This window comes from Drosophila mojavensis, unplaced genomic scaffold, assembly GCF_018153725.1.
Source record: "Drosophila mojavensis isolate 15081-1352.22 unplaced genomic scaffold, ASM1815372v1 contig_36, whole genome shotgun sequence".
Classification (NCBI taxonomy): domain Eukaryota; kingdom Metazoa; phylum Arthropoda; class Insecta; order Diptera; family Drosophilidae; genus Drosophila; species Drosophila mojavensis.
Genome location: NW_025318858.1, coordinates 17,307,470 through 17,330,558, shown reverse-complemented (window position 1 = coordinate 17,330,558; position 23,089 = coordinate 17,307,470). Strand labels below are relative to the sequence as shown.

The following is a 23,089-nucleotide window of genomic DNA, read 5'->3' as shown; positions in this document are numbered from 1 at the left end:
TACAGAAGCGTCCAGTTTTAAGGACGTTCAAGGACTGTCGGTAAACCTGGAAGAATCTATAATATATATAAGTTTACACATAAAAGTTTGTCTAGAGACCAGAATTTCCGTCGCAATAACCGTACGGACCCAGTAAGCAGAGTCGTTATATCCGGATTCCCGTTTCTTCCAGGGCATACATCTTTTATTTATGTCCTCCTATACCCCATTCCATGGGGGCTTGTTTTAAATGTGGAGCCAAACATCAAATTAGATTAATCTTCTCTTAATAATGGGGAAGGGGCAAGGCACGATCTCATTAAGCTATTTTAGCGCAATGGAAACGTCTTTATTTAGCCTTTTGAAATGCTTAGAGTCCGAGTTGACTCAGCAGATTTTGACAGTCATAAAAAAATATTATATATGAAAATAATAATGAACTTGTATGTATAGCAATCTACTATAGAATCAGTAATTTAAATCAATCTCTATATCTCTTTTACGATCCCTCCCCCCCCCTCTCTCTCTCTCTCTCTCTCTCTCTCTCTCCACGCAAATAAGGACACTTTGGCACTTTCTTTCGACGCAGACAACTGCTGTGAATGCCTTTCCCAGGCCTTTGCAGCCGTTGCTGTGCTAGTTAACACCGCGCGAGACCCCAAAACGTAGTGTTAATAAATTAACACTCGGAGCTGAGATCCAAAGATCGAAATCAACAACAGCAACAACAATTTGGATACGCATGCGAATACGTGAGAGTGGGATGCGAATACACACATACGTATATATCATTTGCTTAAAACACAAATCAAAGCGCTGCAAAATCTCGGACACTTCCTGATGCAGCGGATCCAATGGAGCGACTGCCTCACACGGCACCCGGTGCACGGCTCATGGCTTATGGCTGGCAGCACACGGCTCACGGCTAATGGCAAATGGCTAATGGCTGATGGCTGATGCCTTGTGGCGACCGTTCGCATCGTTAGGGACGTTTCAATAATTTACCTGAGAAATTACATGCGGCCAGGTGACGAATGAAAGCAGCCGCCGCTGCGGACAGCAGTAAAAGTTGCCAAGTGAAAATCGCCAACTGATTGCGATTTGGCCAGTCGACACGACGCGACGCTGCGCGAGGAGGCGACTTGGCTGCGAGCAGCATCAATTTATCTTTCTCATATTTTTGCCAGATAAACACGAAAAGTAGACGGACTGCAAACAAATCATGCGACTGACTGCATAAATCACACAACACATTTGACACTTTCGGGATGCGACTGCAGCAATTCAGCAATCGACCCAAGTCGATTCCAAGTCCTCCACTCCAGCACAGATCCAGCAGATCCACAGCACAACTCAACACACATTGGCAACTACTGACTGAAGGCAGAGGAAAGTTTCGGGGTCTCTTGTCCCATATTGGATTTTTTATGTGTGTTGACTGAGATCAATCTAATTGGCCCTAATAAGTATTTTGCTTGAAAGGACTGACTTAAATAGATAAGTTCAAATCTAAACTAGTGATATTAAAATAGAAATAATTTGAAAATAATACATATATTATTTTATATATTAAATAATAAATAATAAATATACAATAATAAATAATAAATACTACATATAAAAATAATATAAAATTAAAATATATAAATACCTTTTTCTAAACAAACTTCTTCCGATTTCCCATTGTGAATGGGTTCAGGGTCTGTCTATATATTTATATATATTTACTATTCAGATAAGGAGCAAACATTAACTTTATCAACCAATCAATCAGTATATACATACATAAATATGTATATAAATGGGTGTCAAAATGTAGATAGTTAACTAAAAAGTCTGAAATGTCAATAAATAACCTGAAAGTGGCACTATTTCATCTTGATAATTGCTTTAGCTCTCTCATATCGAATATCAAGCTAATCTATGCCAGAATCTCTCACTTTCGACATCTCCCGGCAAAATTTGTTCGTCTTCGCTGTTTCGCTTGATTTTATTGTGCTTTTTTTGTCTTGCTTAATGAGGCTAAAGAGTTAGGGCTTGTTTGAAGGTTGCGAAGTGGGCAAAACGAAGTGCGGGGCAAGCGGATTACGTGCCACCCATAAAGGTGCTCTGGGTGTCTTCCCACTGGCGCTGCTACCAGGAGTGGCCTGTGCCTGCGCTCTGCCGCTGCTGCTGCTCCTCTGTGTGCTGCTCTGTGCTGTCCCAGCCACAACAGTCTTTGCCGCTCGACACGAAGTTGATTACACTGATGGCGTTGCCGTGTAGCTGTCAGCATCGTTGCCTGATGATGACGATGACGAGCTGGAGGACGCGAGACCCCGACGCAGCGATGCAGTTGCTTCAGCTGCTGCTGCTGTTGTTGTAGTCGTATCTGCTTGTTGTCAAAGCGAAAGCGTCTGCCAGGCTGGCTGGCTGGCTGGCCAGGAGCTGCCCCTGGCTCAGCGCGTCTTGACTCGACTCTGCCCGGCTCGCTGGCTGTGTAATAAATCTGTCAGTAGGTGATTTTTATGGCCCCGCTCGACACTCGCCTCTGCTCGCTGGCTCGCCTGCTCACGGCTCACAGCTCACAGCTCACAGCTCTCTGCTGTTTATAATCAAATAATAAATGCGCTTCCAGGTCTTCCCAGCCGTCCCGAACCAAGTCCGAAACCAGGTCCCGCCCGGGTCTGCGTTGGCGTGGCCAACAGTGCAACGTCAAGCTGTGGATTTATTGTCGTTATCCGAGTCGGAGCGAATTGTTTATCATAATATAGACACATATTTTAGTGGGTATTTAAGTAAACAATAAACATGCAGTTGATTGAGCAAAAGCCCTAAGACCCGGCCAAATGATTGACTCGATAAACCGGATGCAGCGAGCATTTTGTAAACTTTATTTACTAACACATGCCCATTGAATACGAAATAATGGCCATTCCCTGCAGTCGATTAAAAGTTTATAAAATAAATCTCATTTCGTGTATGCTTATTTATCTGGGCTCAATCTGGAATAGATCTATTGCAATACTCAACATGCCAGACTAAATGGTGAGCGATAATATATAATATATATTGTATATAATAGAAGATGCGAAGTTTTAGATATGGATTCCGTTTGCCTGTAATATATTTGAAGTAAAAACAAAACTGAAGACCAAAAACTGTTCTATGCCAAGCTGTTGCTTAATTTAATTTTTCTGGCAATTTTTGTAGAACAAAACCTAACCTATTTTAAGAAAAAATATGAACATGCAATACTCAAATTAATATTTTTTTTTATTCAATTATACATCACAAATGCTTTACTTGCGGCCACGCCCAAAGCCACCGCGAAACTCCACAGAAGCATTGCCAGCGCCCACATTGCCGGCTTTGTCCGAGTCCATGGGACGCTCGGAGCGACGGTAGATGGTGCGATCGTCGCGATCGCGCTCCTTGCCCTCGCGTGCTCCGCGGGAGCGAGGATCCTCGGAGGTGCGCGACATGCGCACGGGCTCGTTGCGGCGCTGCAGAGTGGTGGGCACCACCTCAGTGGGCATGTGCAGGTAGCCCCTGAGGTACTCGATGCCCTCGTTGTTCAGGCACCAGTAGTAGTGGCGCCAGGCCGACTGCTCCGAGACGTAGCCGCGCGACTTCAGTGACTGCAGCGCCTTGATCACCCGCAGATTGCTCAGGTGCTTCAGCTCCTCCTCCGGGTGCATCTTCTGCGGCGCGCGCTCAGCAAACATAACTCCCGAGCGGAAGAGCACCGTGTAGATGGCATCTCGATCCACTTTTCGCATAAACATGATTTCAAATACTTTAAAATCGAATTAAATTTCGATGAAGTGAGGCGAGGTGAAACGTCGACTGTCGCTTGATGAAATGATTTTTCGCTTGACATGTGCTTTGGTCTTGCCTCGTCATGTACAGTGTTGCAAAATGCAAACTTGAATCGATAGTTAGGGTTCACAGTTTAAGCGATAGATAGAGTTTGAGGACAATTGGAAAAAAATTGTCTTGCTGTGTTTAGTGTTCATTCGATAGTAATAAAATTATCAAGATTTTCAATAAGAATTTCTACGTGAATATTCTTCGGCTAATATTATGTGCACACATTTGCCAGCGGGATATGTGTATGTACATATAGGTGTGTGTCTGTGTGTGTACGCATGTCTTCCTCGCATTAACGGCATCTCAATCGTCCGCATCCATGTTGGCCAAAAATATGTCAAAGCAGAGGCGCCGCGACAACTTTGTTAAGTGCAAGAGGCACTCGACAGAATCGGGCCCAATTCATATAGGCATACATGTACATACACACAAATGTATGTGTATGTGTATGTATATATCTTTCCCATCAGTTGATGTTGTCACTTGCAACGCGTTGCTGCAAATTGTCGTCGTGTCTGTCACAGCAAACAGACCCAGCCAATACGGACAGCGCGCATCGAAGGAATGTTTCATATCTGCCGAACGACCACAAAGTGCCAAATGTTCTTATTCTTCTGTTGTTGTCGTTGTTGTTGTTGCTTACTGATTGAGTGACTGACGTTGGGGCAATGTTTGCCAAGTCGGCAGCCAAACAGCCAACTAAACCAACTGCGCGGAACGTGCTTTGGGTCTGTTGCATGACTGACGCATGATGCATGATGTGAACAGGTTACACATTTTCAATTTTGACTATAGATAAGCTTTACCTGCACTATAGTGCAGTGGTTAGACTCCCCTAATAATATATGATTTCATAGCCTCGTTAGTTGATTAGTCAAAGAAAAGTAAAAATACAAAAAAATAAATTAATTAAAAAATAATTAAAATTAAAAAATATTTGTATGTATAATACATATACATATTATATATATTATTATATACATTCTTGGTTACGCGTTTTTATATATTTTTTATTTTTAACTCGGTTACCCAATCTCATTGTGGCTTGTATAATTTGACTAATTTATTACATTTTTTTTTTTTTTTGTTAATGTTTTATATTTTACCATATTTCTTTACCAAATTACAACTGTTTTCCATCAAGAATATTTTTTGAAATTCATTTCAAATATTTTTAACATCTACGTAACATCATTTATTAAATATAAATTAAAAAAAATTTACAACTGTCAAATGTATATTTATACAATTTATAAAGCTAACATAATTCAATTCCCCTTAGTTCATTCTGACTTCATACGTAATCTGTTTACATACAATGTTGCTTGATCATATCAGTTGGTCCATGGAAATTGTCATGAATGTGAATGTATGCAAAATATCATGGTCCATGGACTAAAATAAAACATAAATTCATAAATGAGTGCAACACTTGGCGCTCTGATGGCCAACAACAACTTTTATGGCCCACAGCACACACACACACACCGAGGAAACTGACGAACGGACCGACTCACTGGCGGATTGGCTGTCGGGCTGGCTGGCTGGCATAAGATCTCCCGACATAAATTGTCAGCTGAAGCGTTTCGTCTACTTCGTCATTCTGGCGCATGAATGAATGTCATATTCTTGGCTGAAGATGACGAACTGCTGACAGGTGGCAACGTCTAATTGGGCTTCTTAATTTTTTGACACTCGCGCATAAAGTGATTTACATACATCCGCCCCGCCTCGACTCGTTTGCTCACTATTTCGGTTGCCCAGAGCAGATACCAGAGACAGACAATTGCTTGGCTGCCGAGTAAATTCCTCGGAATTGCCACAGTTCTTCAACGTGGTCGTCGTCGCGCCTGTCATGTTGACAATCCGCGATTCCCACTGCCTCTGCCAGAGGGGCCAAGCGGGAGGGGCTGGGAGGCGGATGGGCCTGCAATTGGCAAGAGGAGGCCAAACATATCGGACAACCACGCGTTCATCATCATAATCATCATAATTCCCTGCCAAAAAAAATGCCCCAGCAAGCACTGTCACCATGAGCCATGTCGTTCTCTGCAATTGGCACAGTGGAATGCAATGCCAAATATGTGTGTAGATTCATCAATCATTGTTATTGAAAAACTAAAGTGCAACAAAATTGATTAGAAAATAAATATAAATTGCATTTAAAAATTTACGAAAATTTCATTACCAAGTTTTGCTTTCGATAATATTTATGATAATGGGAAGCTTTTTCTGTGTAGATATTGGGCTGAGTTAGGGAACTACTCCAATTACATGAACTAACGTTGATGTTTACAGTAAATAAAGTTCATTATGAATTTATCAATCCATAATTAGTATATTTGTGTAGTTTTATATGGTCACACTAATATATTGAATTCAAACAGTAATCGATAGATTTTATATAACTGGCGAATGGCAAATCTTTTTGCATGTTTCGAAAGCTCAGTGGTTTAGATAACATCAGCAGCTGATGACATTGAGCTATCGATAATAGCATGACGCTTACTTGGCCGCATCCATACATATTCCAATAGGCATTTCTCGGTAAGTGAGTCAGCTCACTAAATCTATTCGTTAACAGAAAAATAAGTTGGACTATTGTGTCGCCCTTTGTTGCTGTCTTAATAGAAGGTTTTAGTTGCCAGAGCTGGTTCAAAATAATAATATAACAAAAATGCATTTTGGCATTGAGTATCTCCATATTTCTACAAAGAGTAATAATAAATTAATGCAATTTTATTTTAATATTTTTTGTATCCAATACTTACATTTTACATTCATATGATTAAACAGGCTTCTATTCAGTTACCACTGTGCGTTTGCTCGGGCTAGGCAGCTAAGAGAAGTCCACAGCAGAGAAGAAGACGACGACGACGCCGAAGACGACGTTGACGCTGAAGCTTGTCACTTGTCAGTTGTTTGTCATCTGACATACATGTGAGTGATATATAAACACACACGGTCGGCGATGCGACTCGACTTGAGTTGGCCATGTCCACGTCGCCCTACTACTACTACTACTGGGGGTATTATCCACATTCACACAGCCACATTCATGTCCACATTCAGGCACTTAGTCTAAATTTCCGCGTACTTAGTGGCAGAGCGGGAGAGGGAGAGGGAGTGAGAGATAGAGCGAGATACACTCTCGTATATGCATTTGCTTGTTTTTTGTCAGCTAAATTTATTGCTTCATTTGTTTCACAAAATCCACTCGCAAAACCTGGCAGCAATCGTCCGCCACCTCGGCAACGGTATTCACATGGCCATAGGCATAGGCCGTCTCTCTTTAGAGGGGTGGCGCGGTTCGGGGTTTACACTTTAGTATTTCACATGTCAGTGATATATCATCGCGCAATTGGACGCAGCGCGCAAAAAACAGCAGCGGCATATGAAAATAAATTTGAATAACCAACCATTAACATTGGATCAAGTGCCACTTCCGCTGAGCTTCCTATAATGAAATGAAAGTTAGTCTCTATCAATCAATCTGTCACTGGTGTTTATATATTAATATGTTTAATAACTTATATAATTCATAATGCATTTGAATAGCTTTTTATTATCACTATAGTTCATTTTGATATTCATATTCTTCAAGGCAAAAGTTCAACTTTCCCAGTTTATTCTGTACAAATTTCACGGGTGTATTATACTCCCATCAATAACTGAAATCATGGCTAAACTATTCACCAACTAAATCTAGCTATTGCTTAAGGCTCAAACAAAAGTTTTGTGACTTGTAAACTGAAATTAACCACAGCCGAAAATTGGCTCCGTCACATGCCGGGCTCTGCATGACCTATACATAGAGATATACTTAAATAATATATGGTATATGGCGTATTTACAGCCGTGGCGTAAGACATTTATGACGTTTATCGTATGACGGACGGAATGCAAAACGTCACGTAGTTTTGATTGACGAAACAAGCGCGCAAAGTTTCTACCTGACAAATCGCCGGACAGACTACGAAATGGACGGACGAGTGGGCGGACGGACGGAAGGATAGACGCGTCGCCGTGGCTAGAACAAAGCGCCCAAAAGACGGACGAAAAACTTTTGCAATGCATTTCGCACGGCGCTTTGTGCTCTCCCACAGCGTAGCAAGGGAGCCCAATTCATTTGTACGTGCGTTCGTATATGTGTGTCTAAATCAAGTAGATATGTATGTATATATATACATACATATATAAACCTCTACAAGTTATTTAATCTCATCTGTCTATCAATCTGTCCATCAATTTGCCAGTCAGTCAGTCAGTCCGTCAGGCTGGCGCTTAGCTTAGTGCAGTTCCGTTTGCTTTCGTGTGTTTCGAAAGGCACCCAAAGTAGTAACAATGTATGTCCATCTACCCAGTCACACACACACACACACACTTTCAAACATTGTGAAGGATTGTGCAGTAACTACGATGGCTGTCCATCATTTTGTCTGCTCTATAAATTTTCTATTTTAAATTGACAGCGCTTCCTCCAAAACTGAAGCTAAACGGAATCGAGGCACTCAACCTCAGTTTCGCCCGCCTCAAAATTGAACATTGGAATTGAATGGATTGAGTGAGTGAGTGACTGACGGACAGATGGACGGCACGGACGAGACGATGGGGCGGACGGACGGATAGAGTGACGTCCTGTCTGGGTAAATGAGCGAACGGGTCGAGGCAGTTGACAGATTGACGTCGTCCTCGTTGGCTCCCCTGCTTCCGCTCGCCCCTCTCTCACCCCAAAGCCTCTGCAACCTATTCTATTTAGTGTTGAACTTGAGCGGCAAACGTATATTCAATTGGCATGTTGCATTAAATTGAACTCAAGGACGACGCTTCAAATTAAATGGCATATTGCATTTAGCTCCAGGCTGCTCGTATACCGAAATTAAGTTATAATTGCGAGGGAATATAAAATTGATGAATTCACTAGCCAAATTGAACAAAAAAAAAAGGTAATTTGATTTTTAGCTGTTTTATCTAGAGGTATAACAAAATTAAGGGAAAATTCAAAAGAAATTATTGACGTTGAATCCCAGTTTAGGCTTTGAGTTTATTTTTTTTTATGAAATTATATTTTAATTTGTTTATTTATATATATTTTTTAATTAATTATTTATTATATAATTTAATAATTATTTATTTTATTTCTTTTTTAATTTTAATGTTATTTCTTATTTAATTTTAAATTTTTCACTTGAGGCTCTTTTATATTAGGAAAAAAATATTTTTGCAACTTTTCTCTTATAAGTTTATTTATATAATATTAAGAGACTAATATAAAATATATTATATATTATATTGATATACATCTTTTTCTTAGAAATATCCTCTACCTTCATCTATAGATATGAAGAAATTCTCAAAGAATTTCTCTAAATTCCACTCGCTTCTATTCGGAGCTCATTTTCACTTCACAATTGCGTGGGTGTGTGTAATTTGATATATGACCGCATATTTATATGCATTGGGAGAGCCCTCCTCAGTCTGTTCACCCTTGATAACTCAATTCTGTGACTGTGTCTCTACATATATCCCTCGTAGTTGCTATAAAACTTTGTCAACTGACACCTGTCTAGCCATAAGTATACCGAGCACCATCATAAGAAGTCCAATTATTTGGTCAACTTAAAGCTTATAACCCTAAAAACACTCTCACTCACAAGACACACACATAGAAAACTGTTTATTGTTCGTCGCGTCCTGCAGAAAATTTATGCACGTCGTGTATGACAACAACAATAATAAGAAAGGAACTAAAATTGTCTGTTTACTTTAAAAATTATTTTCACTTGAGTGAAAAATCATTATCCCTAAGGTAACACAGTGCGCGTTTGTTTTCTACGTTCCGGTGGCAAAGGAAAAGTTCAGGACCCCTCATCCGATGTCCGATGTCCGATGTCTGGTGTCCGTCAACTGTTTGGCCTGGCTGAACATGCGTTTGCCCAGCATTTTTCCTACTCTCTTGCTCTTGCTCTTCTTCACTGCCCCATCTCTCGACTCGACTCGAACGCCCACTGTTGATTGTGTGGCCGTTGGACACTTTGTAAGGACGGCTGGGTGGGGCTGGGCTGGACTGGGCTGGGTACATTATGTGTGTATGAAAGGATAGAAACCTGTCTCTGACAAGTCATCGTCAGCTGTCAACTTATTCTTTTGAAGTGTATTTAGTTGTGTTGTTGTCGTCGTCGTTGCTGCTGTTTTTTGTTGTTGTTGGCGTTGAACTGGGTGGTTGGGCCATTCCATCCGTTTGGTCATTCATTTGAAACCGCCCTGCAGTCCCTTTGACCCTGTCTCAAGCGACTGACTAAAAGATTGAATGAAGCGTGTGCCGCTGAGTTCGTCAGCTTGTCAACTTTGGTTCGTATTGCTTTTGGCCTTCAGTGCTTCAGTTGTTCTGTTCGGTCTGATGCTGTTGACACTGGCGCATAATATAAAGTAACGGCACAGTTAATGTCCAGCACTGGACAAACTGTCAACCGTGTCCAATAAACACACAGACAAAGCCACACACATGCGCTCTGTGCGTATGTATGTATGTATGTGTGGGCAGACAATTTGATGTGTGCTATAAAAAATTGAAGATGATTTTCAAATATCTTCAAGACAGATTCCAAGAAATAAACTTGACATTATAAATATTTCAGGTGAAGCGAATACAGAGACTACTAAATATATGTATATATAATAATATATATAAATCGATAAATAGAGGCTAGATTATTTATTTCTTATTAATATGTTATTTATTTCTTACTATATGCTATATCTACTATTAATACATTATATAGTCTTTATTTATATTATTGTCTATATTTAAAAATGTCAATTTGGACCAAAACCTTTTTCTGGGGTATAAAATTTAAAAATAAATTAACAAATATATATAATACAATTTTCTAAAAGAAATTAATAAATAAATAAATAGTTAGCTACCAAAAATTTGTATAATACAACAGGAATATGTGAGCTTTAAATACCAATGGGCACAAGGCTTTAAATGTTTTCAAAAATACCTAAATATAAGGAGAAATTGAAGAACACACATGCTTCATTTTCTGTGACAGATATATAATAATCTAATTTAGCAAAGTTTAAGATGCAATCAACAGAGGTTGCAACAGCAGCAACAACTCATGATAAAGCAAAAAAATGTATGAGTTTTCAATACATAGAAATAAGCAAAGAAAGAGATGGAGATAGAGTGAGACAGCCATTAAATCTTTTTCTAGAAGAAGAGTAGAACTAGTCGATGATAGCAAACTCTGACCTAATGAAGTTGAGAGGTTGCAGAAAAAGCTTCAATGGCAGCGCACGCTCAATTTCACCTAGTTACTGAATATATATAGAACATCGGTAAACATGTTAGTCAAAACTCTTTTCTATGACTCACACATTTCATTCCGAAAATAAAAAGCCCAAAAGCTTCACATACATACATTTAGTCCCGCATCTAGCCTAAGCTTTCAGAGCTAATATCTTTGCTCGCACGGAGTCCCAATCCAGGAGAGAATTCATATTATTCACTGCGCTTCATTCTTATATGATTGCTGCTATGCTTTTTGAAAACAAATAATATAGCGGTAAGCATATCTGCTTATTTGTGGATAGAGCACAAACCAAATGCAGTTTTCAATTGATAAATGTGTGTGTGTGTGTGTGTATGTAATGGCTTTTCTGTCCTTGCCCTGCAACTAAAAATCAACGTTTCAATTAACAGGAATTTTACAAAACTTTTCTGCCCGAAAATAAAAATGAGAAGAAAGGAAAAAGCTTCAGGAGCAGCTAGTCAAATTTCAATTTAATTTCTGGCAACAAGCGGACGAAGTTCGTCAAACCAAAACTCAGAAGTGACGAACTCTGTCCTGACGTTTGGGGCGGGGTGACCCTTCATCAGACAGAAACAACAAAAATTAGCACGAAGTGAAGCGGGCGGCAGGCGGGCGGCATATCCAAAGGACACAAGCCAAGAGGCCATAAGGATGCAGCGGATGCCGACGAAGTATAAGCAGAAGATGGACAAATGGAAAGCATAAGGAAAAAGGACAATATTGGACAAGTTGGCACACATGCGACAGCGAGGAGGGCTACAAAGAGAGGCAGAGAGAGAGAGAGAGAGAGAGAGAGTGGGGAGCGTGAGACGTGGACAGTGGTTGGGTCAGAAACATCCTGACGAGATGTAAACCGACAGCAGAGCAGCAGCAAAGGCAACAGCCGTTGGTTTGACTTGAGCTTGAGTTGATGACGAAAAAGATGACAAGTTGAAAATTTTTCTAATGAAGGACCTTTTGTAGCACAAAGGACACCCACACACACACACACATATATATATATACACACTGAGACATGCAAACCGATGGCCAGACAAGCGCTTGTACTTCTACTTGTATATATGTATATGTATTTAGCTATATATAACAGCAGATTTCATTTATAGCTTTCAGCAGCAGCTCCAACGACTATCCGAAGCTGTATACTCTAGGTGTGAGTTTCTAATTGTAGAGGTGTTAAGTGAGTTCAACCGGTTTATTGCAGTTTAAGCTATTTAATTGGCTATATAAAAATTTAGTAGTAGTAGTGGATATTATTAAAAGCAAAAGCCTTTCAATATTTAGCTCCTAAGTCAAATTGGTAAGCTAATTTTCTAGTAATATTTAGTTATGCTCATTAAACTAATTTTGTTCACATTTTCAGATCATTTTAAATCCTTCTAAAGTCCAGGGCTTACGTCATAGATTTTTGGAACTACAAGCTTTATAGAGGAAATATCAGACTTATATAAATACAGATGATTTAAATAATTATTTGATTTTTCGTCAACTCACTGCTTAACAAAATGAGAGTAGATTTCGAGGCCGTTGATAATATCGCTATGCTCAACTCTAGAGCCTTCTTTTTCAAAGAGCGCATCAAAACGGTCCTTAAAAAAATAAGAAGAAATTGAAGTGTGCTTGTTGGTGGCGTCAGCAACTCGACTTGAAGCATGAGAAATTACAAAGTTACTCGCCTCCAGTTGTCAATCCGTTGAAGGATCTTTGTTATCTGCTCCAATGCACATGCGGGTGGCGGCTGTCGGCTGTTGGCTGTCGTCTACGGACTGTGTACGGGACCCGGTCCACGGCCAAGACGTTTGCCCTGCTGCGAAGATGTTGTTGTGAAGATGATGTCCCTGAGTGGATAGATAAAGGATTTGTGATAAATGAAAAGCAAGTGGCGTATGAAAGCAAAAAACGCAAAGAAAAGGAAAAATATGTGTGTCGCACTGAACCAGCTCTGGCTGGCGCTGACTGACTAACTGACGGACAGCTCCTCTATCACATTGACGGTCCGGCGTTGTTATCCTGTCGTCGACTACTACGGGGCTGACATCTTCGTCAGCGACGAATGCTCTTAGCTTTGATGTACACGCATTGGTGCTCTGCTGCTGCCCTCTTCCTCAACTGCCTCCACTCAACGTCTTCTGTCCAGCCTGTCCTAGTTCGAGTGCAACAGCATGGCACGAAGCTTACATTGATTATCGATGGTAAATATATTTGAAAGACTGGACTATGAAAATCTTCTGAGACGGTTTATGCTCAAAATTATCGTCTTTCTGCTCTAGCCTGCCTACCAGGCCTTATCCGCTATAGTATATCTATTTATTCTGTCTCAAATTTGTCCAACTTATGGAACATTTTCTCTCAACTATTTGTACTGCGGCAGTTGGAATAAATTGCAAAAATAAATTGAAAATATGAAATATCGAAGGTTGACATCGTGCTGCCTTTCTCTATAAACAGCTAGCGAATGATTTATCCTTCCGCATCGGTCTCTATTTCTCTCTCTGTCTCTCTCTCTCTCTCTCTTTCTGTAGCGATTTGTACGTTGCTTGTCAGCGTTGTCCATTGTCAATTCGTTTGTTGTCACATGCGTATCCTGCGGGGTTGTTTCATCATCTTCAGCATCAGAAAAAGGCAGCAACGGGGGGCGAAGAAAAATGAGCTGATGCACAGCTTTTGGTTTGATTGAAGGTTGTGATATTTGACAGATTCGATTGAAAATCCTTTGGGCAAGCACAAGACGGACGCTCGGACTCGATTGAGTGACAGACTGACCGGCCAACTGACAGCCAATCCAGCCAAACGCCGAACACCGTGCCAGACTAGACCCATCAAGCCGGATGGGTGTTTGCAGATTGTGACAGCGGCAAAAGGGTAAATAACAGCTGCAGTGGGAGAGACCAGACTCAGTGGAAATAAATTGAAAGTGTGCTGTGAAGGAAAATTGACGAGCTGCCAGTGGACCACCACTGAAGGGGCCACGATGGGGCGTGGCATTTGAGGGATCCTTCCGCTACAGTTTGTCTGATTGACTGAAAGGTGATTGAACTTATTTGCATAAAATAGCCAAACCTAGACAATTTCGTCTCTAGGTTTTCCCTGTCACTCTCTCTCTCTTTCTGTTTCTGTTTCTGTCTCCCTCTCTGTTTGGACTTTAATTTGGCAATGTGGAATGGGACTTGTGAGTGCCAGACAACTGCGACTTGCGGTTTGACAAAAATACAGAAAAAGACATTTCCCAAAGACAATTGCAATGTTCGGGTAGCTGAGCGGAATGGGCATAACACATCTGTTTCGTACAAATTCATTCAGTCGATTGTTCCCAGCCAGACAGGAAGACCCAGCCGGAGCTGCTGGGGGGCGACACTCAATTCCGTCAACAGAAAAGTTCAATCAGAAATTAAGAAAACAGCCGCCGCGAAAAATTGTCGCGCGAAAAACTTTGCACCCCGCCAGGCCAATCGCAAATGGGTAAATGGGTAAATGGAAATGAAAATGGAAAATGGTAAATGAAAAGAAAATGGCATTAGACAATGAACGAGCTCAAGGAAACACAGGCCCCACTCTATGGCAATGCGGCACATTTCATCGCGTGTCGAAGACGCATTTGATGGCTCGACGACACTTCAGACATTTCCGCAGACTTCGACAGCGGCTGAATTCAACAAGCAGCAATTGAATGAGGTTGAGTTTTCACAGCGTAAATTAGTAGAGGCATACGAATATATTTTTCCAACAGATAAGTATTCTTCAAGTGCTCAATGCTAAGTGAAATTGGCTGGTATTTTGATTTTATCTAAGGATTTTTGTATGAAAAACTTATTTACTTTATTTAAATAAAAAAATATATATTAAAATTTTCCACATTTTTTTTTAGGTATACTAAAAGATATTACAGTTCATTGGAATAGATACCAAGAGCAAATCCGATTTAATACAGAGATTGGAATGGAAGAAATAAAATTTAGTTATATTGGAACTGTTAAAAAAAGTTGTAATATTCTATTCTATATTATTACTATTATATGGAGCAGATCTACCATAGCTGTATCCTCTCTGTATAGTACTTGTTCATTACCTTTTCATATTCTTGTATCCTTCATAATCAAATCTTTGTTTTCGCTGTGGATGTTTCGATGCTTGTCGGTTTATTCAATTATTCCAGGTGAAATATATATGTTTTGAAATCAATTCATTTTTTTGGCGTTGTAATTTTGCGCTGATTGAAAAAATATGCGAAGCGTGCATAAATTTTTGCGACTGGCCAAATGCCACAAACTCAATTTACGATGAACAATCAATTTTGTATCGAACGATCGGAGGTTGACTCTTGGCCCCCATTCGTTAGAGTTGCCCGGCCCCAGTGGGATCCCACTAAACAACAACACACAACACCCGCCACACACACACACACACACTCTCTTGTAACACATTCACTTACATATTTCATTTTGTTTATTTGCATTCCGTCGCACGTTGCTTTGGCATTGCCCGACTTCAACTTCTTGACGTTACGTTAGAGTTTTGGTTCCCAGAGCTGGAATAGGAGCGGAGCGAAAAGCTGGCTGCGGAAATTGAAATTTGCGCTGTGCAAAGTGAAGGCGGATCGATTGCAGGCACTGATCAAAGTCAACAACTCGCAAAGCCTACTCAACTGCAGATACAACAGATACAGATACATTGCTTGTGGCGTATCTTAAGCTCTCTCTCTCTCTCTCTCTCCCTGTCTCTCTCTCTTTCTCTATCTCTCTTGACTGCAACTTGCTGTTGTTGCTGTTGCTGTTGGCAGTTGAAGCCTCGGTGCAATTTTTATTGTTGGCATTATTATCGTCACATGTCGCTCACTAATTGATTTTTCTTGTCGCCTGCCTCGTCGCTCGTTCGTTGCCTTTCGATCGACGCGCGGATCGTTGCTCGATCTGAATGATTGGCTGCAGTTGCTGTAGTTGTTGCTGTTGTGGTTGCCGTTGCTATAGCTGTTGTTGTTGTTGTTAATTTGGATGCTGTTGTCGCAGTTGCTTGCAAATTTTGTGCGCACATGACACTTGCCGAGACAGGCAACATCAGCGCTGCCAGTGCTGCCAAATGTGTCAAAGTCGCGGTTGCATTAATAAATTTTACGTACATCACACGGGCCACTTCTACTATCTCACTCTCTCTTTCTCTGTATCTGTAATTGGTAATTTCTCTGTCTCTTTGGACGACCTGGCTTCCAGCATCCGTTTGAGTTGTCTATTGGACTCAGTTCATAGAAGCTTTAAATTAAATTAAATTAAAAGAAAAATTCAATACATAAACATATATATATATATATATATATATATTTTAATACAAAATTGTATAATATAAAATAATAATAATAATAATAATAATGATAAATATAAATATACATTTAAAAAAAGATTTGACTTTATTGAACAGGAAAATATTTAATTTTTTATTTTTTGAAAATTTCGGTAATTATTTGATTATTATTATCGAATTTTCTATCATAATTATGTATTGCATTTAATTTTTTGTTTTAATTCAATTTGAACTTGGACATCGAATAAAAAATTATATTTTCTCTTACAGCTTTTATTTATTTATATAAAAAGATATTATAAATCTTGTAAAATTTTTATTTTGATTTTCTATATATTACTTCAAGGAGGATCTCTGCCAAATGGGAAAGAGTTCTGCAACTTGCCTCCCCAACAGAAGAGAGAGAATCGACAATCGAAGCTGCGATTTGGACGCTGGGCTGTTGGGAACTGTTTGGCTCTGTGTTCGCATTGACATTTTGTCACTTAATTTGTTGTTTTTGCAGCGGGCTGCTGCAGGTTGGCTGGCTCGGCTTGGCTGCTTGCTCGGCTGCACAGGCAACTGGTTTGGCTTGGGTTTGCTTTGGCTGAGGCAGCTGGCAGTCGCTCCTGCTGCTGCTGCTGCTGCTGCTGCTAGTCGGCAATTGCCTCAGCTGCATGGGGCAGCAATTTGTTGGCCGATCGCAGATAGGGCAATTTTAATTGGACTTAACGGAAACTAGCAAAGAAATGCATGCAAAGCATACAAATGAAAGGTGAAACCGCAGACTGGGTAATGCCGGTGAGGAGAGCACGGACGGGGGTACAGCATGTCAAAGTCTTGGCTAACTGCTGGTAAATGTGTTGGCTGCCTGGCTGGCTGGCTGTGAATTGAGCTATCTAAGAGTGATCATAGCAGCAGTGATCGCAGCTTGATTGCGCCACTCGGGATCCTGAGACCGAATCATTCTTTGACAGCAGCACAGATCGTGAGAAATTCACTTGGTGAATGCCAATTGCCAACTGATTTTCACAGCAAGTTAACATTCCGAGAGTACAACAACTTTCAAGATGGCTCAATTGTGATTTACTTATTATCGATGATCAGAAAACTGTTGACAACACCAACTATGCCATTAGGATAAAGTTGTTTTTCAATTGTATTAAATTTATATTGCTGAATTCTTAAAGGACTAAATTCAATCCAGATGTCTATCAATCATTTCAGTCCTTGCCATGGATTTCTACTATCTAAAACAATTTCCGTGGACCTTAGACAAATGTGACTGCATTCACAATGCTGTGCTTTGTTTCCGCCGTCAAGTGGGTTAGGGTCCAGGGTCTGCTAGCTCGCTAGTTATGATTGATTTGACTGAGCAACGTAATCTAAACTCTTTCGTCATCAGCTCCATTGGCAGCGGCGGAGTCTAGTGAAACACCTGCGCCATTATTTTACGTTATTGTCGCACATAGCGAAGCCAATATATCATTGATAGCCGATGACGACGATGCTGCTGCTGCCAGCGACTCATATGTGTGTGTGTGTGTGCTGTTATTGCTTGAAGTGCTCCACGTCGTGGATGTTGCACATTTCTCAGACGTCACAGAGATTCCGTGCCTTGCCCTGCCCCGCCCAGCTCTGCCTTGCCGGATGGCAGCGACCAGCCTGACCGTAGTGGGAATTGGGCTGGGCTGCGGCTGGGTCGTCGTACTGCTTTGGCCGGGCTCGGCACGGTATGGCCCAGCCCGGTCGGGTGACTTATGTTAGCTGCCGCTGCAGCCGGCACATCCATCATCTATCAAAGACGAATTCATCTCCGTCAAATCGCAGGGCCTGCGCTTTGAATGTGGGCTACAGCGTTTATGAATAAATTGCACGTACGACGACACCACATGGCTGCTGCACTTGCAGCATTGGCAGCAGCAGCTCCTCCTCGTGGCAGCAGCTCCTCCTCTTGGCCGCAGCCACGTCCCATGTCAACCCACTTGGCCGGCCTAGTCGCGCATTGCCAAATGAGCGCACAGGACGGGGTGACTCGCTGAGGGGGGGACACACAGACGAAAGGCGAAGACGATGACGATGACGATCATTTGGTGCCGCCGCCAGGAAATTTCAAATTTATTATCGCATTTGCCATTATTTATGATTTGTGCAAAATCTTGTCGTATATCAAAGTCAATGGTGTGACATAAACTATCGATGGCTATCGATAATTTACGTCAACTCTTTCCAACTAATAGCAACACCAACAACTGCAACAGCAACTAAAATAATGATGAGACTGCGAATGATGCCGTTGACAATGTGCTGCTGCTGCTAGCATATTGAGTTCGAATCGAGTAAACATATTTCGCGAATTGCATCCGCTTGAGCTGGCACCTTCGCTGCGAACGTGCTGAGCTCGTTTCGCTGGGCATGGCTATTCCAATCGAAAGCATTTATCATCAATCTCTGGACAAGTTTCGGTTAATCGTGACTCCACGCTCCACCAATATTTGTCTCGCAAATTTACCAGAAAACTTATTGGATAGTCTATTACTTCCTTTACTCTAAGAGTCTAGAAGAATTGAGCGTTTACAATATATATTTAAGCAAATTACAATTAAAGATTATTTAAATCAAAGTATAGGTAAATCTACGATATAAATATAAATATTATCAGTAAAACAATTAATTGATAAAAAATATTTATCGATTAAAGAGCATTTTGAAAACGTTGTCAGCCCATTCGAATAAATGTTACGCCGTTTTTTTGCATGCCTAATCTGCTACCTTTTCAAAAATACTAGAATAGACGTCACTCCCATTTTTTGCATACCTAAACTGAAAAATACCAACAAAGAAGAAGAAGCTGTCTGATTGTCAGTTTGAAGTTTCCGCATCGCACGTGTCTTAGAAACATCTCGACGTCTTTTCGTCAAACTTTTCTTACATCCGGTGTCTAATCAAACTCCATTTGCCCTGAAGTCGTCGACTGAAGAACATCTCTCATAGCTGAGCAAGTTGCATTCTGAAAATATAAGTTCTCCAATAAGTTTTTGAAAATTTTGAAGAAATATCTGAAAACAAGTTGCGATGGAGTCGATTGGAGATGCAAAGCCACAAGAGGTGCCTGTGACCCAAAAGCAGGAGGAGGAGTTCACTGAATTGGCTATGGAAACTGTCGAGAAAGGGCCAGCTGAGGCTATGGCTGACGGCGAAGGGGTAAAGATGGCAAAAGCTAACCTACAGATGTATGTGTGTGTGTGTATATATCAGAAGTGCTTCTCATTTATATAGGTCGAACTAGGGGCTCTAGCCGTCCCCATCGATCAGCCGATCAATGAAGTCGAGGAAGCTATGGAGAAGAAAACATTGACATCCATAATTACGCTACCCGAAGCCAAGCGGTTCTGCTCAGCTGAGCGGACATCTAAAATGAATCCGGAGTTGGTGGTGGCGCTGGTCGATAGGAGCCATGCGACCGGCTCGATCACCCTCAGCCAATGGCATCTGGTGGAGGCATCATTGAAAGAGGCCATGATGAATTTGATGAGTAATACCGGCATAAAGCCCGCTAGGTTCGAGGATGCCGGCTGGAAGGCCGGAACCAAGCTCATCCATTGCCTCGATGATTACTCTCTCAAGTGGCTCTGCGCTACTGTGGAGGCAGTGCAGCCGCCGTGGCCCAACGCTAAGCTGGCAATTGTCCACCAGAACTGCCAACTACCGCTAGTCAGGGCCAACGTGAGTTTACCCTCCGCAATGCCGACGGAGATAGTCGTGAATCTGTTCAAGTGGAAGAACACTAATACGGTCACCTCCGACTGGCAGATGGTCAGCGGGGTCAATGGGCAAAAGATGCCGTTGAACAACAACGAGACTGGTGGCATGAACTCGTCGAAGTATGACCGCATGGCCTGGCGCCTGAGCACTGTGTACGTTAATTTCAATAAGGAACCGGAAAAGCAAGCCAAACAGGCGATGAACGAAGCGGCTGGGCAGGCTGCTGCGGAGACTCCAGTCGAAAATGAGTTGCAAAATGCAGAGGAATCTGTCATGGGCGATCATGACGAAATTGAGGAGCCATCGGAGCTGCCCAATCGCGACGACGATATGGCTTAACCGGCTGAGCTATCGTAGGTGCTAGGTGCTCTATCGATATTATCATCGTATTCAAGGACAGTTAAAACCATCACAGCTTACCAGTACCTGAAGCAAAATATGAAGTACTTTGTCCACTGTCTTTCAGTCCTTAAATAGTATAATGAAACATTTCAATAAATGCGAGTTCCGATATTTGTTGAGTATATATTTATTATTTCGTATAATCGTGCTTAGTTGAAAAGTCGTGCAAGAACTGGTTCCATTAGGGCCTAAACTTTGCACAATAATTCCATTCAAATCGCCAATTATTGGGACATCGAAGTCGGAACAAACATCAAAGTGGCTTCAATTGCAATGCTGTAACGACTTGAGCGAACAGAATTTACAGTTGCATTATACACACTCTGGCACACTCGCACACACACACACACACACAGTTGCAGCTGGCTTGGAAGTTGTGCCGGAAAAATCTCTCGCATAATCATAAAATGACTTGGGAAAAAGGAAATTCTAGCGACAGATTTATGCACTCGAGAAAGCTTTCGCGCCGTTGAATGCATTCACTTCTCTCTATCGCTCACTCCCTCTCTCTCTCTCTCGTCCTCTCGCTCTATCTCGTGCTCCACGATGGCTGCGATAGTCCTGCCCAGGGTCTGGGTGCAATTGCGACGCTAAAATGTGAAGGCGGCGCAATCGCCTGGATTTAGTTGCAATTATTTTTAATGTTGTTTACTTACTCTTCCAATTGATGATGCCAATAACTGTTTCAGAACTTCTCGCTCAAATCGATGTGCGCACACACACATACATACATGCATGCATGTATATACACTTTCCAGTGTTGTTAAGTGTTCAAAATATCGTAAATATGAATTGAAAGTCGAGCAGCATTGCAAAATATCGTAAATATGAGCCCAAAGTGTAGAAAGAGTTGGATTGCAAAATATTTTGTATTCAAAATAGATTCGTGGCTGCATAAGTCGTAGCCACAATGCAGACTGGTATGTGAGCCAATATATATGTATGTATATCAAAGGATTATCTCTGAGTCTTTCACAAACTCAATCTTTCGCAGATTCGAGGAACTCACGCTGAGCTTTGGCAGCTTGGGACCTTTAGCTAATGGGAGTCGGAGGCAAAAGTATTCATAAATAATCCCATGAAATTACCACACGCATCAGACATTCAAGAGTTTTCCGCTTTCGAGCCTATTTCTGGGGGCAATCTCAATTACGAGAACAAGGGCACACAGCTAGACAGAAGTCGATCGAAAAACTAATCAAATGCCGCTGCCCCCCAAAAAATAGAGTGAAACAGGGCAGAAAAAGAAACCAGATGAGTCCTCGCCGCGAGTGGCACGTGGAGTATGAAACATTCATTTGACGCATGCGACATGCCACATCAGAGTCGGAGTCGGAGTCGGAGTTGGAGACGAAGACGAAGGACGGGAGTGATGCGCGAATTTGATATTATTGTATATGGCTGTGCGTGACGTTGCATCACGGACGAAATGGATGGAAATCGTGATGGAAGCTCGTCGAGCATAACAAGAGCCGCCAACTGACGCCTGATGGGCTGCATCAGTCTCAGCATCGGCATCGGCATCAATGAAAGTGGCGTCAAACACCAACCAAGTGAGCTCAGCCCTGGCAACATTTGGAGACGCCATTCACACGTACCGCTCATACATATCCGAGACACACAGGACTCGAGTTTAACCTTGTGCCTGGAGCGAAGGACGCATTGGGGGAGCACTGTTCTCGAGCACACTCGCACATCGGGCCAACAACCGGTCGAACTGAATGTTAGCTAAATTACCTAAGCAGAGCACAGAATTGGGTGTTTTAGTATTTCCAGTATTATATTGACTCTCCAGGAGAAGAGCATCTCAGCTAGTTTATGAATACAATTGTGTCTTGGCTCAGATCGAATCATTTCATATGGATAGCTAATTATGTTAGAGTGTTAATGGAACTGTAATCTAATCTTTGACTTGTCTTAAACAATTTCAAATGAAGAACCTATTTTTTCTGTTTAAATTATAATATTTGAAACTCGGACATGCATGTGATAACTTTCTTTTATTCAAGATTTAAATATTATTGCTTAGCTATACATAAGTCAATTTTTCATATCTTTAATGATCGAATTTTATTTTATTTATTTTTTTAAGCTGCTCTTGAAGCCAAATTTGAGAAATTTATATATTTAATAATTAGATTTAATATATTTAATAAAACTATTAATTGTTTTCTATTTTAGTTACTTTCGAATGGCTTTGCAGCTTGTAAGCTAACTTAAGATATATATATATATATATATATTATATTATAATATATATATATATAATATATATATATATGATGTTAGAGAGATTACTTCTAAATTTATTATTTAATACAGTTTTTTTTTTTTTTAATATTTTTTTAATAATATTTGTTTATTATTATCAGCTCTAATTATGTCTTAGTAAAATAAAAATATTAGTATTTCTCAGCAGTCACGCTTTATACAGTACGCCAATGCTGTATGGTCTCTACGTTCTATATAAGCACAGCACTTTGCTAAACCTAAACCAA

At 40.9% G+C, this 23,089-nt stretch overlaps 2 protein-coding genes and 3 long non-coding RNA genes across 9 annotated transcripts; 3 read left to right on the top strand and 2 right to left on the bottom strand.

Moving 5' to 3' along the window:
• Positions 1–3,216: 3,216 nt before the first annotated feature.
• Positions 3,217–3,876, bottom strand: LOC6577076 (40S ribosomal protein S10). Its single transcript, XM_002003012.4, has one exon. It carries the CDS (start codon positions 3,744–3,746, stop codon positions 3,261–3,263), a length of 486 nt encoding a protein of 161 aa, XP_002003048.1. The 5' UTR covers positions 3,747–3,876; the 3' UTR covers positions 3,217–3,260.
• A 1,166-nt stretch (positions 3,877–5,042) lies between these two features.
• Positions 5,043–6,682, bottom strand: LOC116803967. Its single transcript, XR_004363995.2, has 3 exons — positions 6,603–6,682; positions 6,020–6,539; positions 5,043–5,949 (listed from the first exon to the last, which is right to left on the bottom strand). It is a non-coding gene; the product is annotated as an uncharacterized LOC116803967 (long non-coding RNA).
• On the top strand, positions 6,461–12,626 carry LOC116803966. 4 transcript variants are annotated; one of them, XR_004363993.2, is made up of 4 exons: positions 6,461–6,548; positions 6,628–6,771; positions 12,260–12,453; positions 12,517–12,626. It is a non-coding gene; the product is annotated as an uncharacterized LOC116803966 (long non-coding RNA). The 4 variants fall into 4 exon arrangements; XR_004363992.2 differs by having other exon boundaries at positions 11,543–12,453; XR_006357213.1 differs by lacking the exon at positions 12,260–12,453.
• Positions 12,627–19,267: 6,641 nt separating this feature from the next.
• On the top strand, positions 19,268–20,702 carry LOC6577075. 2 transcript variants are annotated; one of them, XM_032729257.2, is made up of 3 exons: positions 19,268–19,422; positions 19,478–19,628; positions 19,704–20,702. In XM_032729257.2, the coding sequence occupies exons 2-3, from the start codon at positions 19,500–19,502 to the stop codon at positions 20,526–20,528; spliced, it is 954 nt and encodes a 317-aa protein (XP_032585148.1). In that variant the 5' UTR covers positions 19,268–19,422; positions 19,478–19,499; the 3' UTR covers positions 20,529–20,702. The 2 variants fall into 2 exon arrangements, with proteins under 2 accessions (XP_032585148.1, XP_002003047.1); XM_002003011.4 differs by having other exon boundaries at positions 19,270–19,628.
• Positions 20,703–21,188: 486 nt separating this feature from the next.
• On the top strand, positions 21,189–22,570 carry LOC122757249. Its single transcript, XR_006357211.1, has 2 exons — positions 21,189–21,531; positions 21,586–22,570. It is a non-coding gene; the product is annotated as an uncharacterized LOC122757249 (long non-coding RNA).
• The last annotated feature ends 519 nt before the right edge of the window (positions 22,571–23,089 follow it).